General features: G+C 40.9%; 1 protein-coding gene across 1 annotated transcript; it reads left to right on the top strand.

The window, feature by feature from the left end:
- Window positions 1–477: 477 nt before the first annotated feature.
- LOC103900842 (putative RNA exonuclease NEF-sp) lies at window positions 478–14,596 on the top strand (the record flags this gene model as incomplete). Its single annotated transcript, XM_009281616.2, has 18 exons — window positions 478–623; window positions 1,500–1,626; window positions 2,555–2,639; window positions 4,049–4,198; window positions 4,346–4,434; window positions 5,279–5,394; window positions 6,223–6,361; window positions 6,928–7,022; window positions 7,865–7,967; window positions 8,576–8,712; window positions 9,030–9,138; window positions 9,483–9,593; window positions 9,717–9,854; window positions 10,361–10,453; window positions 10,971–11,190; window positions 11,728–11,921; window positions 12,104–12,213; window positions 14,372–14,596. Coding segments are annotated over 18 exons (2,232 nt in total), but the record flags the coding sequence as incomplete, so codon positions are not given.
- Between the last annotated feature and the right edge of the window lie 1,821 nt (window positions 14,597–16,417).

Below are 16,417 nucleotides of genomic sequence, written 5' to 3'. Positions count from 1 at the left end.
TCCTGCAGTTTCCTTGGATTTTACTGAAACATTTTTTTCCTGCAGGGGTCAGCAAACCCATCTGCCAAAACAGATCATGTAATGTAAATTAAGTAAATGGGTTTCAGCAAAAGCTTACATGAAGTGGCTACGTATAACAGTTGTATAAATGCCCAAAGCTCTACAGCAGCAAGTGGGTGAATGGGTTGAGAGAGCAGAACATTGTGTTTGCAAATTTTAACTTTAAGTCTCCTTACTACATACATCTACTTACATTAATCTTTATTAAATAGATCTTTGAAGTTAGAGTACCTGGGTTACTGAAATATTGATAGTAAATTTAATATTGAATAGTGATCTGAAAGGAAACTTTTGCCTGTAATGAGTGGAAGAGTTATTTTAAATGTAGTTGATTGTATCCAAATAGTAAATAGTTTCCTTTTACCATATAATTCACTTGGTTTTCCATTAACTTGTGTGATTACATAAAACCTTTCTTTACTAGCCTTTTCCTTTTTACAGGAAAAGTCATCTCGCTTGTCAGCAGCTTTATTTGGTGAGGACTGCGAAATCAGCCGTGACCAGCTGTATGAGTTGTTAAAGTATGCAGCTTTGGGAAAATGCCACAATGCAACACAACCCAGGTATAACACATTCGTATTCGGGAATCAACCCTGTCTTGTGTCCTCAGTGTTGTGAAAGCGTGCCTAAAGGCATATTGGCCATGCTGGTTTTGGAATCCTTGCAACGCAGTTACCATAATGACAGCCTGTATTATGTAGATACAGTTGTTGTTAGACTTGGCCAGAATTCCTCTTCTGACAAAAATTCTACCATTTCATAGTTTTGTGTCATGGAGGTATCAAAACCTAAACAATTTTGTGGAACAGAAGCAGCTTCGCACAATGAGAAACAAAATACCATGTTAAAAATATTAACACCACAAAAAATATTAACAGGTTTCATGTCAGATATAATTGAAACAGTGTTGTGGAGTGTTTTGGGAAAAATATTTTCATCACTTTGTCCTTTTCCAGGGCAACTTCTCAGCAATGGAAGGGAATGACTGAGGAGGGCATATAGCCTCAGACGGCAAAAATATGGTGAAATGTAATGAATCTTGAAATGAAACTCAAGGCAAAAATGATCCCACTTTAGATTTTTAGTGGTGAACAGAAATGATACTGTGAAACTTTTTTTGATGCAGTAATTCACTAGACTGCATCACTACAGCTGAAGTTACTCATGTGTATTCACATTCTGATGCATATAAATGAGGTATAAATGTCTTGAAATGGTGCTGCAGCAGAATTTTGCTATAACTCATTCTTTCTCTGTCTCGCATATTATGTTGCTTCCAGGAATATGTGGCTGTTTGAGATAAGCTATAAAGCCTCTTCTCATTGAAGTCATTTGGCACTTTGCCATTCACTGACTTAAAAGCTGGGCTGGTTCCAAGTTTGTTTTTAAGAGTACTTGATAGTTGTTTTGCTTTGATTTTTTTTTTTTTCTAACTGCAGCTGGTGCCGTATTTATCACCAAAGCCACCTGGCTGGGGTTGTGGTTATTGTTCTACACGAAATGAGCCAACTCCATTTCTACAAATTCTATTTGCAGTTCAAACACCTCAGAAGAGCGTTCCGGCATGTAAGTCCCCAAACTGTATTGCTGTCTTCTAAACTTCCAGTCCTGAAACCATGTCCCAAGGATTAATCACTGCAGTGAAATTATTGCCTTTTCCAACAGGAAGTGGCCATCTTTGACTCTCAAAGCAAGCTAATGAGAGGACCTGTTTGTAGCCGTTGTCAGCTCAGAACAAAGGCCAAGGCTTTGATATTAGAAACAGGTTTTCAAGACTTATGTCTCTGAAGCCTTACCAGGTGAAACGTGTATCGATGTTTCAGTCCTCTGACTATTATGCTTCCCGCATCTTCAGGATGCCAATGAGATTAAAAATATCTCGGTTAATTTGGAATTTACTCTGAGTGAGTGAGGAGACTCTCAGTAGAGTTATGCTACTCACACTGGTTGAAAAATCTCACTTTTACTATTTGCACTTTATGTCAAGTTTCTCCCATTTCCCAAAAAGATTATTAAAAGAATGATTTTAATTTTCTGAGTTACAAGCAACATTTTTGAAGGAAGAAAGAAAGAAGCACTTAGATTCAGACTTCTAGAGAATTCTCCCTGAACTGCAGCAAATGCAAATCACAACTTAACTGGAAAGTCTGGAACTTGCTTTAGTTTCTATCAAAGAAAATCTTGAGATTTGCCTTCTTGATCATATCAGGCAAGGCAAATCTGTCCCTTAGTACAAAGAATCCTATATCGGCTGTCATTAAAACAGGTTTGCTTTGTGTTGGGTTTTTTTTTCTTCCTTGAGAAAACACCACTGTCATTAAAACAGGTTTGCTTTGTGTTGGGTTTTTTTTTCTTCCTTGAGAAAACACCAAACATATTTCCACTACTTCTTTATCCATCCTCCTCTAAATTTGGCTGTTTTGGGGATCAAACATCTCATTTGCTTGATATTTCTGCTTCTGTTTCAAAGTCTCTAACACATCTCTTTTTCCAGAGGTTCACATTAACACCTTCCGCCAACTTCCTAGCCAGCCTGTATGGAGAAGGAGCAAACCTGAAACCTCAAAACATTGCACAAGGTATCTTGCTTGGTTTTGCATCAGCTCTTTCGACCACAGTGATTCACTTTCAACAGTAATTTATGACTTCGCATCCTGTGCAATCCCAGCGTGCTGCTACGGTAAACTTGTTTGCAAAGGAGAACATACAATGGCTTAAACCATGAGACTAGTTACCCTAACTAGTTCAGTAACTCTCTGTTGGGCTTATTGTCACAAGTAAATGCAAAAAGCAGAGAGAAAGTTTTTAACATGTTTAATCCAAAATTCTGACGCTTCGTTACCCATTTTGTGATTATTTTATTCTAAGATGTATCTAATAAAAGATACAGAGATACAAATTAGATTCAAGCTAAGTAGTTACTTATTTCTTCTTAGTTTTCTTTGTTATACTGAGCAGCAAATCAAGGTAAAGAACGGGTGTGTTGACGACTGATTTCCTATTTTTACACTCTTTATAGAGGTGATTGTAATCCAACAGGCTTGTACAAAACCTGCAAGAGACTACAATGCGAACTTCACTGAAATTGTTAGAAGTGTAACAAAGAATCTTGAATTCAAGTCCTAAATGGGAGAATGAACAGCTGTTACTTTCAATGTATTGACACAGTCCTCTAGCATCCTGACTGTAAATCTACTGCACAGTCACAGATCTGAGATGTCAGGTATATTTTTCTTTTAAGTGCGATCTGCAGAGAATCACCTATGGGATAATTTAACTTTATACAGCTGTGGATTCTGGTGTCAGTTCAGTGCTTGCTTCTTTGTGAGCCACACTTAGAGCACATTTTCTCCTGATAATATTTACGGGAAAGAATTTCACAGAGAAGATGATAGAAAAAAAAGAGAACTTCTTTTACAGCTTACATGAAGTAACAGATGATTGTGTTGTCATGCTTACGAGGCAAGTTTGCTCTATCTATTTCTGAAAGGAATGTGAGACAGAGACTTGTGATGTGACTTGCTTCTGAATCAGCCAGCAGTGTCAGTAGCTGAACTGGGAAAAGATTCAAGTATCCTGAATATCAAGTATATTTTTTTTATATATCTGTATAGTATATACACTATATGCATTATATATCGTATTGTGTATATATAATTATGTATATATAATATATATAGTGTGTGTATATATATACACACAATAAATGAGATATAAACTGGAGATATAAATATATAAAAAAACTGGAGAGAGAGAGATAAAAATAAACTGGAGATAGATAGATAGATAGATAGATAGAAAGACAGACAGACTATCTGTCTGTCTGTCTATCTGTCTGTCTATCTATCTATCTATATCTCCAGTTTATTGTTCCAGGTAGTGTTTTCCTTTGAAATGGTGTAGCCTTTTAGTGTGTATACTAATGCAGAAAACTGACTGCAAGTAGGGAGTGCTATCTGAGCTTGACAGATGCTCCTGTATTTTACAGGTTTGACTTCCACTAGCAGTGAATGTATTCCTAAAAGCTCAGACCTGCAACATGATCCCATCATTCGGAAATACGGAGAAAAAAAACGAGGCCTTACTAGCTATACTCTAACTTTAGAAGAGCAGAAAAAAAATGACTATCCCATAAAAGGTCAGTTTTTGAGGGCTTTTGTTTGGTTGTTTTGTTGTTGTTTCTTTTAATTTTGGCAGTTAGTGATATGTTTGGTCATATAAGATATGTGATGAGTTTTAGAAGAGAGAAGTCTGTTTCTTATTCATGGGTATCTTTTCATTGTAGGCTCCCCTGGATGTAAGGGCTATATATATACAGAGTGTGATCAGCAGAGGACGGACAGCAGCCCCCTCTTTGGTCTGGATTGTGAAATGGTAAAAATGAATGTGTGTGGCCTTACAAAATACAGTTAAGCAACCAAACTCCTACCAGCTATTCCAAAGCGAGCCAAGCACCCTGTGTATTTGCTAAACCACTTCTGATATATTAATATCTGCTGCCAGTCCCTTCATGGATGGTACAGTGCTAATGCAGCCATGGGAAGGACTCAGGAAGTGGTTCGGGCAACAAGACAGAAATATTATCTTGAGCAGTGCAGCAGAGAGCTCAGCTCTGTTCTGCGTTGGCTGTCAGAGCAGCAGCAGCTGGATCTGCCAGGCCCATCAGCAATGCTGCAGTAATGCCTGAGACTGCTGTGGAATTCCTCCTCCCAGCCTTCTCCAAGGTTTGGGAAAGGAAAGATACTTTCTTATCAAACATCTTTTCTTTAGCCATCACAGTTCTTCTGGCAGCATGCTGGGGTCAAGATTCCTCCTTTAGCACAGTTTTGACCTTGCAGAGATGCCTGTTTGGCATCAGCATTGAGTAACTAACGATACAACCTGGGCTCTGCTTTTAAGTTGTACAGCTTCTCTGGTGAAGATGCTCTCACTGACGGCTCTGCAGTGCAGAGCACAGACTGATTCTGTGAAATCAGCACTTCTTTATAATGGTTTTCTTTGTGTTGTGCTTGTGTGTGTGTTTGCTGTGCCTATGGTGGGCATTTAACAATTAAAATGAAGCATGCTACAGTATAAAACTGTAGCTATGAGTGGTACGTCTCTAAGTTGAGTAACTCCTTAGCAGTGATGCTGGCTGCAGCCAAAGCAGATGTTAGCTAAGGTTTTTGAGTGGCAGCATCATGCTGATTCAACAACTGCCTCTGCTGCTTCCTGACAGTGCCTGACTGCAAAAGGGAACGAAGTCACTCGTGTCTCTCTGGTGGATGCAGAGGGTCAATGCCTCTTGAATGAACTAGTCAAACCTGAAAGCACAGTAGTGAACTACCGCACCAGGTGACTTGCACATAAGTTTCTTATCTCTTCATCTTTAAGAGCTGCAACCCTTTCAAATTAAACCTGTTACACAGGAAGGCTTTGGTTTGCACAGATGTCTACTGCATTTTACTCAGTGTTAAGAATAGAGTTCTTGCTGTGTGATTAGAATAACCGACATTATGTATACACTCTCTGCTACATAGTGCCCATATGGCTAGGCAGAAGCATTATCTTTCTGCAGTGTTCTAGGAAAAGTTCTGTTACAGATTAATGATACACAGTACAAGTTACTCTTTACTGCTAGCTATAAAATAGGATACAGGGTAAGAGTACAGGATTGCAGTCTGTGTCTCTCTGCTCCATAGCTAAGTTTGCTCATCTGTAAAAAGTGAATAGAGCAGCTTATCAGCTTTCACACACCTCTGGGGCTGGGCTCAGGATTATAACAAAAGCAGGCAAAACTCAAGCCTTGTCTTCTCCAAAAGTTTGCCCAGCTTTATCCGGGAGGTGATGTGCCAATCCCTTCAGGTTACTTGAAAGCATCTTCTTCCACCATCAGTCTTGCAGTATTTCCTTACCTGTGCTATCTGATGCTAAGAACTGCATCACTTAAGAATAAGTTATACTTGAGACTCGAGATGATAAACTTTTGAAACAGATGTGGTAGTGCTCATAGCAGTTTAATATACCTGCAGTATATCCTCTTATGGTGGAACAGAAAGCAGTAAATAGCGTTCTGTCATTAGTTCCACTGAGTTCATATCTTACCTGCCCTGCTTGTAATATTCTCCAGTAGGCGCTGTTGCTAATGTGTTGCTTTTACCTCATCCAACTTTTGTTTTGAAGATTCTCAGGAATCACAAAGAAAATGCTTCTTCCAGTGAAAACAAGACTGCCAGACATCCAAACCAGGCTAAAGAAAATGCTTCCCCATGATGCAGTATTGGTGGGTCATTCTCTAAATGCTGATCTTCAGGCTTTGGAAGTGAGTATGTCTTTAAGAGTATTTTTCCCAATCCTGTGATACTCAATTCAGACGTGGAAACTCTATAAACAATTCCTCTTTCTATTAGTGAACACTTGTTAATTGCTTTTTATTATGAATAGCCTTATGTCTGTAAGGATTTAAAAGAGAAAGACTCTCCTTACATCTATAAAACTTGCAAGGGGCTGTTCAGAACCCAAAAGGAAAGGAGGAGTCTGTCCAGACATAGATACGGTTGCAACAGAAGCTTTACCCCTTGCTTCAGCTTTTGATAGCTCTGTCACGGGAAGAACTGAAGTCCTTCCTATGTTTAATTTAACCAATCTAAAATGCTTGAATCATAATTAACCTTTCTAACCCAATCTAGATCTTCCCAATAGAGTGTTAAAAGGAGAGTTAGGCTTGTTTCATTATTCCCGTCTGCTCTCTTGTTGTGGACCAGTTATCTCAGTGGGAAACTGGCAACTGAAATGAGAAGGCAGAGGCACAGATAACAATGGAGTTATTGCCCAATTCTATGAGACTGCTGTTCTTAAATTAAACTGGTGATGTTTTCTCTCCTCCAGATGATCCACCCCAGTGTTATTGATACTTCATTGCTTTTTGCCAGAAATGAAGGTCGAAGATTTAAGCTAAAATTTCTAGCCAAAGCTGTTTTAGGGTAAGATTATTACTATATTGTCCTGGGAAATACTAGAAACTGTCATGGGGGGTCATAGGGTCTTGCTCTTCTACTAGTAGCATCAGAATTATTATTTTTTTCATTAAAATTTAAAAGAAAGGAGCAGGCTGTGCAAATAGACATGGTAAAGAAGAATCTACTGCCTGCTTGAAACATCAGGCAGCATAATAAATTGGCTTGTCTTTGAGCAAGCTGGGACGCTGTGATCCAACCAGATTTGAGTCCTCGCAAAACTAGCTTTTCTGCAGGTCTGTAGCAGTACCAGTCTATTGAATTGTAGGGCAACAAAGACACTCTGGCTCACATAAATGAGATCTGTTGCAGTTAGCAAGAAAGAAAGGCTAATGTATGAAAGTATGATTTACTGACTTAAGTAAGTATACATACATACTCAGTGTAATAGCTACCACTGGATACTATGTCACAGTGATATGGTTCTCACCATTCACATAGTGAATATTAAATTGGCTCTGCAGCGCCAAACCTCACTGAGCTGGAGGTTGCCTCCCTGTCTGTGTGCAAATTGTGAGTTGGGTCATTGGTCAAGGAAGAAGTAAAATTAAAAATAGTCATGCATCAGAGTACCAAGTATCAGCACTGCTTCTGTCAAACCTGGTAAACAGTGTTTTGCTCAACATTGCAAAAACATTTCTTGCAGTAACTTTTGGGAATATTTCACAAGAATGCTGCTGCACGCTGAAATCCTTTTTGGAGAGGGGAAAGCTATTTTGCCTGAAAAGGACCCAGTTTAGAAAAGACAGGATGTTGATCAGTGTGGAAAAACAGATAACCTGTCTGTACACCTAATTTTGATGCCCTAGGAAGGAGATTCAGTGTGAACAGAAGCTTGGGCATGATCCTGCAGAAGATGCTAGAGCTGCATTGGAATTAGCTCAATTCTTTATTGAGCAAGGACCAGCAAAGGTAGCTCTATCTAATTAAGATTTCTGTCCTTAATCGCAGAATGTACAAGTTGTGCTTATGAAGGAAAAAAAAAAAAATCCTGCCCATCCTCTTGCTGATTTAAAAGAGAAAATGGAGCTGTGATAGAGGCCTCAATTTTGACAGCTTGTTACTTTCAGCATATATCCAGGCATCTTAATAACCTGGAGCATTACCAGTCTTTCAGTACTCAGACACTGATGTGAATCAGCATTGCTGCTGATCCTGAAGAGGGGCATTGGGTAAAGAAGGATTGAGACACTTCTAGCCTACAGGAATGCCTGTCATTCTTCCAGATGAAAGAAGTGAGAGACCTTGCATGTTGTGGTAGTGATTCAGCTGGTTTTATGTGTGTCTTGCTTGTGTCATTGATTTCTGAGAGAACTTTTTTGGAGATGATTGCTGGTTGATGCTGTGAGTGCTGCATGCTTGAAAATGACAACAAAAAATAATAAGGCAAGAAATTAATACCTGTTTTTCTTCACTACTGTGGAGTGTGCCTAGGTGACTCATAGAGAAAGCACATGCTTTTTGGTTAGCTACAATTAGCTGAGATGAAAGCCAACTACTAATCTTTTTCCTTCCCCAAGGTAGCAGAACTAAACTTGGAGATGCTTCTGACAACTGAAAAACTGGCTGAGGTCTCACAGAACAAAGCTGCGTTCCAGCCACAAGAGTGTAGGGTCCAGAAACAGTTGAATGAGCCTCCACATTTATCCAAACCATGGTAATAATATTCTCAAATATGCCTGTTTTTCCTTCAGTTGAATCCTCAGTCAAAGAAGTGCGTTACGTTTTTCAGAAGCCATCAGGATCTTCAGAGAGACACACAAATAATTGTAGCATAGCACAGAAAAACTTTCAGAACTTGCATCTTAAATTTCACAAAGCATTTTCTAGGCTGTTTTTTATGTTGAGGACAAGAATATTCTTTCAAATTTCTTTAATGAACTGTATCATTTTTCTCTGACAAGCACTTCTTGAAAGCTTTTAATTCACCATATTGATAAGTACTGTGATTCACAGCTTTCTTCTCTCTGCTAGTTTTTTAGACTGCTTGCAGGTGACTGGCCAAAAACCCCTCCTTTTGGGCAGACAGGACCTAGACTTTTCCGGCCTGCGTCAGAGTAACCTAAGCACTTCAAACAAACAGGTGAATGGACTTCGAGTGGGTTGGTCTAAGCAAGCATCAAAGTAGTTCAAAGTTCTTGTTCTGGGGGGGGTGGGTAGATGAGTCCTATTTTAAAAAGCTGACTGACAGTACTGTTAGCAATAGTGTTAATACCAGGTTAGCTAAATCTATTTTAACATTTCGGAAATAAGCTTTGATCCTCTACATCCTCTTATGACTCACTAAAGAAGGATTTCTGCCTGAGGGCTTCCTTGGACAATAATGAAAATTAAAGTTGGGAATTAAGTTCAATGGCTTTGTTCCTGATCCTTTGCAGTACAATTGTCTTCTACCTCTTTGAGCCTTGTACACTCTTTTCCCTCCAGATTCTTCAGAGAGCCTTAGAAGATGTTCCCCTGTCCACATTCAGTATCATTCAGTTCAGCTTGGGTCCAGAGTACATTGCATCTCACCTTCTTGCTGGACTTTGTGAAAAGGTACTATTTTTTTGAGAATAGTCTTCTTTGCTGAGCTTGGAAAGAGACGTTATTTATCTGGAGGAACCAAGTAGTTAGCTCCTTTGCTTTGTGAAGTTCCTTCTCTAATCTGTGTTCCTACAGGTGAGAAGCAAGCTGACTGACATGCTGACAATTTACGCAGGTCCTTTTGAAGAAAGCTTTTGCCTGAAGTCTGTAAAAAAAGAATTTGGGAGGTGTGGACCAATCCAATCTCTGACAGTGGTAACTGAAACATACCAGGTGAGGAGCACTCAAAGCATTAAGCTTGCTGACAGGCATGGATGGCCCGTGTAATCTCCTGGAAAGATGGATTAGAACCTCTGAAATACCAGTTAGTCTGTTTGGGTTTTTTTTCTGGTGGTTTAGTCATCAGCTACAACAATTCAGGGTATCTAAAAGCTGCTCCACTCAATGACAAGAATAAACACAGCTCATGTGGCTTAACTGTGCTGTTCAAGCTAGAGGACTTTGAGCACTGGAGAAGCTGAGATGAGTTTTGTCTCTCTCTTGAGAACTGATATGCTAAGGCCTTTAATGGCAAAAAAAAAAAAAGTTATTAATTGACAAGCTAATTGAAGGTTGTTTTTTACAGCTATGGTATATGGAGTGTTAAATATATTACTCCCAAACCTTTTTGTATTCTATTTTTAAAAGAAAACATAACTTTATTGAGACCTGACTTTTAAAAAGGGAGGGCTAATGTGTCTTATTGATAAGCCTGAAGTATCTTATCGTTCTGTTTCAAGCCCTATGTCTGTATCCAGTACGAAGTGCTGGAAGCTGCCCAGCTTGCTGTGGAAAGCTTAAATGGAGCTGAGGTAGCAGGATCCTGCATTAAGGTAAACAATGCAAATAGCAAAAGCCTAAGTTATGTTGAGCACAGGAACAGCATCCAATATGTCTCTTTTAACATCTACTCACAGCATAGCGTCTGGGCAAATGCTGGCTGGTTGTGCTGTTACCATCTCCCTGTCCCTGGACAATTTAGGGCCGCTGGCAGAAAGGAAATGGTTACAGTCCTCTTTTTTTTTTCTTTCTGCCTGTCAGCAGAAGGGGGTTAGAAAGCATTCTGACCTCCAACTGCAGTTTTAAAAGGAAGAGCCAAGTAACAGGGTGTTAAAATGCCATATACAAAGTATGGGGTTCTTAATTTTATAGTGTTTTTGCATTACAAACACGATCTCTCTTCCTTTTTCATGACTAAGTTAGCCTTCATTAGTCATATTTTTTTTTTTAAGGGAGGGAAAATAGCTTGTCAACTTTTGGTAATGGGAGAAAACAATTTAAAATAGAAGCTCAGAACACAGAGCTGCTTGGGTTGATGTGCTGTGTTTGTTCCTGCTGAATCCACCCCAGGTTCAGAGACCTGTCACTGCAGCAGTGCTGGACTGTGATGTTTTGATAAAGGAACTAGAACTGGATGTAGAAAATGAAGGTGTGATTTATGTGGCGGGTCTAAAGAAGTCATTAACAGAGATGGACTTGCAAGAAGAATTCAGCCAGTTGAAAGACCTGGAAACACTGTTCCTGCCAAAGGATCTCCAGAGTGGAAAGCACAGAAACTGCTGTTTCCTCAGTAAGTAGCTTCACATACAGCCTGCCGATTTCCTTCAAATAAGCACATTCAGCAGCCCTTGGGACTTTGCACACACACAGCAAGAGCTACTGAAACTCATGTATGCTCAAAGTGATGGTATTTAAAATACTCCAGTGAAAGCATGTATTGTTTGGAGGAGCAGTTTACAGCTAAATATTTAAAAGGGAAAAAAAACCAAACCTGCTTAAAAAAAAAGATTATCTTTACTTAGAAAAGTTCCAGGATAGTTCATTGGCTCCAGTACCTCAAGGTGAGGGCTGGCTACTGTGCAGCTTCACACAGACAAGTAATCACCTCTGAAAAGGTGAGGGGAACAACTGGATGAGTGCTGTTGCAATTAATTGGCATTTCTATAGTCTGATGCTTACCCGTAGCAAGATAAGGATCTGCTTGCTGCAGTGATTTCAGTTTCTCATCTCCCTCCTGCTCCACACCTTTAGCCCTGCCCTACAGGTGCCAAGGAACAGGGCAGCAGCATCACTGCCAAAGCATGTTCCCCTTCTCTTTGTGTTTCAGAATTCCAGAAATCACAAAGTGCTGTGGATGCCCTTGAAGTTATAAAGGGATGGACTGTGAAGGGCAGCAAACTAAGAAGTAGGCACGCTCTTGCTTCAGGTCACCTCTGGAGATGGATTTGGCAAATGAATCACAGCAATGGGAAGCAAGGAGGAAACATCTTATATGAGAAAATGGAGCAACTGTCTGACTCTGTGAGTTTAAGGCTATGCTGATGTTTGTTACAGTTAGTGAGGAGGTAGTGCCCTGGGAACCAGGAGTGATAACTCACCCTGACACTGCCCAAGGGTCAGTCTTACCACACGCACTTTTAAGTGTTATTGCTACAGATCTGCAGATGAATTGGGGATTTTAATACTTATATTCTGTTATGCAGGAGCAGGATCTAAGGAAAAAGGTGAAGAAGTTAGATCAGCATATCAAAAAGCTTTATAGAAGTCTGCAGAATAACACCCTGTGCGTTGTTCTCTTTCCTGGAGTGAACAGGTAACTTGCCACCTATTTTGCAAAGAGCCAAGGAAAATACATAGCCAAATATTTTTATTTTAATCTATTAAAAATTAAAACCCCGCACAAGGAAGTGAAAGCCTGAGAGAAGACCTGAAGAAGCTGTTGTACTTATTCAGTCTGACTTTCATGTTAGGCCAATAAAAACCTGAACAGTAAGTTCTGCCCATAAGCCATGCCTGATCCAGAACAAGCACAAGTGCTGAAACCACTTAGGTAGCTGATGGTCCAGATTAGCAAGGCTGAAGTACACGGTGTTGATTAATTATACAGGTATTCTCAGTTCACCTACCTTCCCCAGTTGGATGTTTCATCCCTATTGACAGCAAGGTAAGTTTTATGTGCCCATGAGAGAATCAAGCAGAGTTTCCACAGCAGCCAGTTTTTTGGGTGGTTTTCGTGGGGTTTTGTTTATTTGTTTTTTAAAACCACCTAACTGCTGCAGCCAAGGCACCATCTACCAGCTGTCTTGTGGTACGCTGATGTACGTGCTTCAGCCATAGCTGATCAAGGAGGTGGTTCATGCCCTCATTCTTATGTGAGGAACACGACTGGAAAAAAAAGAACACTTTCACCGAGTCCTTAAGCTTTCATAGGAAAGGGCAAGTCCTAGAGTTGAGTTGGGCTTCAGCACTAGTATCAGGGATGCTTCCAGATGGGGTGGGCTTCCTGCATTTCAGACCCTGGGGCCTGAACTGCCACAGTCATTCACTGCTTAATTATTAACCAGAAAGGTTAAATCTTTCACAGGCAAGGCCCTAGTTGCTGAGTACATACTTATTTCAACAGTCTTCTTTCTGTTCTCTCACTGTGTCACTGTTCAGACAGTCAAATAAAGGTCACATATACCCTTGCTTTTCTCTACTTTCCCTTCAACAGAAGGGGTACCATTCCTTGTGGAGACAGAAGACATGCCCTGAAATAGAAACGGGGAGACAGAGCTGCTCGGCAGCATCTCTCTTCCTGGCAAGGCAGGCAGGCCAGGTTCCCCTCTCTTACTTGCAAAGCTTCCTGAGAAGAGTCACGATGCTGTATTAGCCTCCGCACCAGTGTCCCTAGAAGGGAGATGCATCCCAAGCCAGGAGTATATTTAGGCTTAATGCCAGTGACAAACCGTTTCAGTAAGGCTGCATGCCAAGGGCTGCTCTTGGCATGATCTGCTCTAATTGTTCAGCTTCAAATAACTTTTTTAAAAAAGAATAATTTTTTAGATATTTTTTTTTTTTTTAAATAATTTGTCTCAAGTAAAGATCATTAAGCTGTTCCTCCACACACACCCCCCAAAGAATAATAGCGTACAAAATGAGACAGCAGCAATTCCTACCTTATTAGAGAAGTGCTGATTGCATCTAGCTGCGTGCAAATGGTTTCTTGCACAAGCTCAGTATCAAATACTGCCACAGTTTAAATCAGCCGTGGGGAGGCCTGAACAGAGGGCTAACCTCTGCGGGCAGTTTAGTAGTGCATGTGGTCCTTTGATCATCTGCTGCCTTCTTCTGGGCTATAACCGAGTCAGTTTTTACATTTCTGAGCAATCGTTTGCCTCTTCTCTACACCACTGTGTCACCTCAGTTACTTTGCGTATTAACCTGTCGGCCCCCTGGAAAGGTTTCAGGAGAGGATGGCTGTGGAGTTACTGTCCACACCATGTGTCTTCTGCAGCAGATTCACTGGTCTCAGCAGGTCCAAATCTACTTTTCAAGGGCCATCTCAAACTAGCCTCGCTTAGCACAAGCTTGCCTGCTGTCTCGCATCACTGAGGGATGTGAATCCCACTAACAGAACGGGTGGATTCAGGAGTTTGCACTCACAAGGAGCCTACAGAAGCTCAGAGAGCCTGGGCTCACATCTCTCTTGGGCTGCTGAGTGCGTTGGAAGGGAGCTCCATCCCACACTTGGAAGAGGTTTCTTGCCAAGTGAGGTTCCTATATTAGTGTCCCAGAGGACTGACAGTCCAGAGGAGGTTTCTTGATTAAAAAGAAGGCCAAATAATTGTTGGGTGGAGAAAAAAAAAATAAATACAGTTTTTCAATCCGCTGACCCTGAGGGTTGCAGGCTTCTCACTACTAGACCGGCAAGCTCATGTGCATCGAGGCTGCCCTGAGCAGAAATAACACACCTCTTGTTTATGTTCCAGCACGCATGGATCACAGTCTGGCCTTGGTCTGATGGGAATAAAAGATGACGGAGGGAGGAGTGGTTGTTAAACTGCCAAGTTTTTAAGCAAAGTCTTTTGTTAAGGTATTTTTAATTACTTTAAATATTGATGTATTTGTAAAGATCTCTTACCATAAGAACAATAGGCTTTCACTCTGTATCTTTTACAAAGTCTAAAAATAAAAGCTATTCAAAACATCTTAAAGCACAAAACCTTTTCCATTAACCCTTCTTGCTGTGGCAGTTTTTCTTGGCAGTGGGTGAGCTAGGCAAGTGCTTAGGAAGAGCTGGGGACAAACCAGGGGGAGTGTTGCATAAAAGCCGATCGGTATTGGCCTGTAAGATGTAACTCAGCGAGTCGTTCATTGCCGGAGACTGACGTACCAGCTGGGTTGTCTTCACTGAAACATTGCAGGCCGTAAACCAGCAAGCCAAGTTAATGCAGTACCTGCAGCAGCTGCTCAGCGGTTAAAAGCTATTCTCAGGAATTGTGTGGATTTCTGGAAATGTGCTGTGCCAGCTCTGATGCGGAGTCGCTGCCTCCTTTCCGGGAAAGTACTGTACTTAGTCCATGGAAAGGAGGAATTGGTGAGTCATACTTCTTGGACAATCTCCCTTCTCCTCCCTCCCTGACCACCCCCCACACCCCTCACAAACAAAAAAGAAGGAAAAAAGAGAAGTTACAGTGTGGCTGTGGGAGGGGCAAGGGCCATTTTAAGGAAAGCACACGTCTGTGCGAACTTCACACCTCATCGCTTTCAGCAGGGAGCTAGAAGCACAGAGTTGCAGTAAGAGTCAGTGCACTACCAGCAGTAGGACGAGGTGATTTGCAACCTGACAGCTTCAGTCCTGTGCTTTGCAGCCATTGCCACCTAAAATAAAGGCTGCTTGAGCATCTCCTGTTAACATACTGAATTTCCAAGCACGAGGATGCCTAGGAGAGCTTTCGACGCTCAAAAAAAAGAAAAATTAAAAGGAATGTTTGTTACAAGGTTTGAACGTGAGATGAATGATTTCTTGATATGAATTAGAATAGGCTGAGATAAAGTTGAAATAGTTCTTATTCCAGAAATTATTAAATACAGCTGATGGAATATTTACACCCTCCTACTTTCCAACCCCAAGTTCATTTTGCTGGGCTCTTGAGCAAAGAGCAGCTTATGGAGAAGTTGGGAGTTGCTGCGTGGAGGAACAGGCAAAAATAAAGGCAAGGGAGAGAAAGGCAAATGCAGCACTAGCCCAGAGGCAGCACTAGTGAGCGGGTAGTAGATGCTCACGTCAGTGTCATTCGTACCTAAATTTAAAGCCTCCAAAACTCCTGAAATGAAATCTATTATTAAGCAAGATGAATGCAGCCAATTTTTTTCTTTGAAAAAGGTATTTTATCCACTCCGAGTGAGCCTGGCATCCTTTGGCTGTAGCTGTCGCAAACGGGGATAAGCATCAACGTCAGTGCAACTACGAAACGTGAAAGGGAGTCAGTCCCTTCACCCAGCACTGCCAGTCCCCACTGCTGACCCCAGTCCAGCAGAGAGCACGGCCTCAGGCAGCTCAGTGGAAGGGGGTGAATGGCAGACTGACCTCAGCACTCGTCCCTCTGTAAGAATACGCTCCTGTTAAGACTGTTCACATCCAGCATCTCCCTGTTGCGGACACCTGCACTGCAAAGTTGAAAAAAAACAGCTAGTTTTCATTCCATGCACTTAAAAATGATGTGGTCACCTCCCTGCAAGGACTAGGCAGGAGTTAGTAAGCATCCAGGATTCCTGCTTGAGAAACTCTGGAGATGACAAATAAAACTAGCAAGAGTCCTATTTATAGGCATGAAAAAATAATTAATTTGTCCCCTTTTAATTGAAAATGTAAAAAGGACTTCAGCTTTAAATAAGACATTTTGTACAAAGCTTGAGCACAAAAAAGTGAACACCAACGTGTCATTATGTAAACACCACAACTGTTACTCATTTGTTCAGTAACGCACAGAACAGCGTGCAAGTTCCCTTTCCAGTGGATTAGATTTCTGTAG

Source organism: Aptenodytes forsteri, unplaced genomic scaffold, assembly GCF_000699145.1.
Source record: "Aptenodytes forsteri isolate BGI_AS27 unplaced genomic scaffold, ASM69914v1 Scaffold84, whole genome shotgun sequence".
NCBI lineage: Eukaryota > Metazoa > Chordata > Aves > Sphenisciformes > Spheniscidae > Aptenodytes > Aptenodytes forsteri.
Note: the sequence above shows the minus strand (reverse complement) of the source record. Positions and strands in the feature narration are given on the sequence as shown.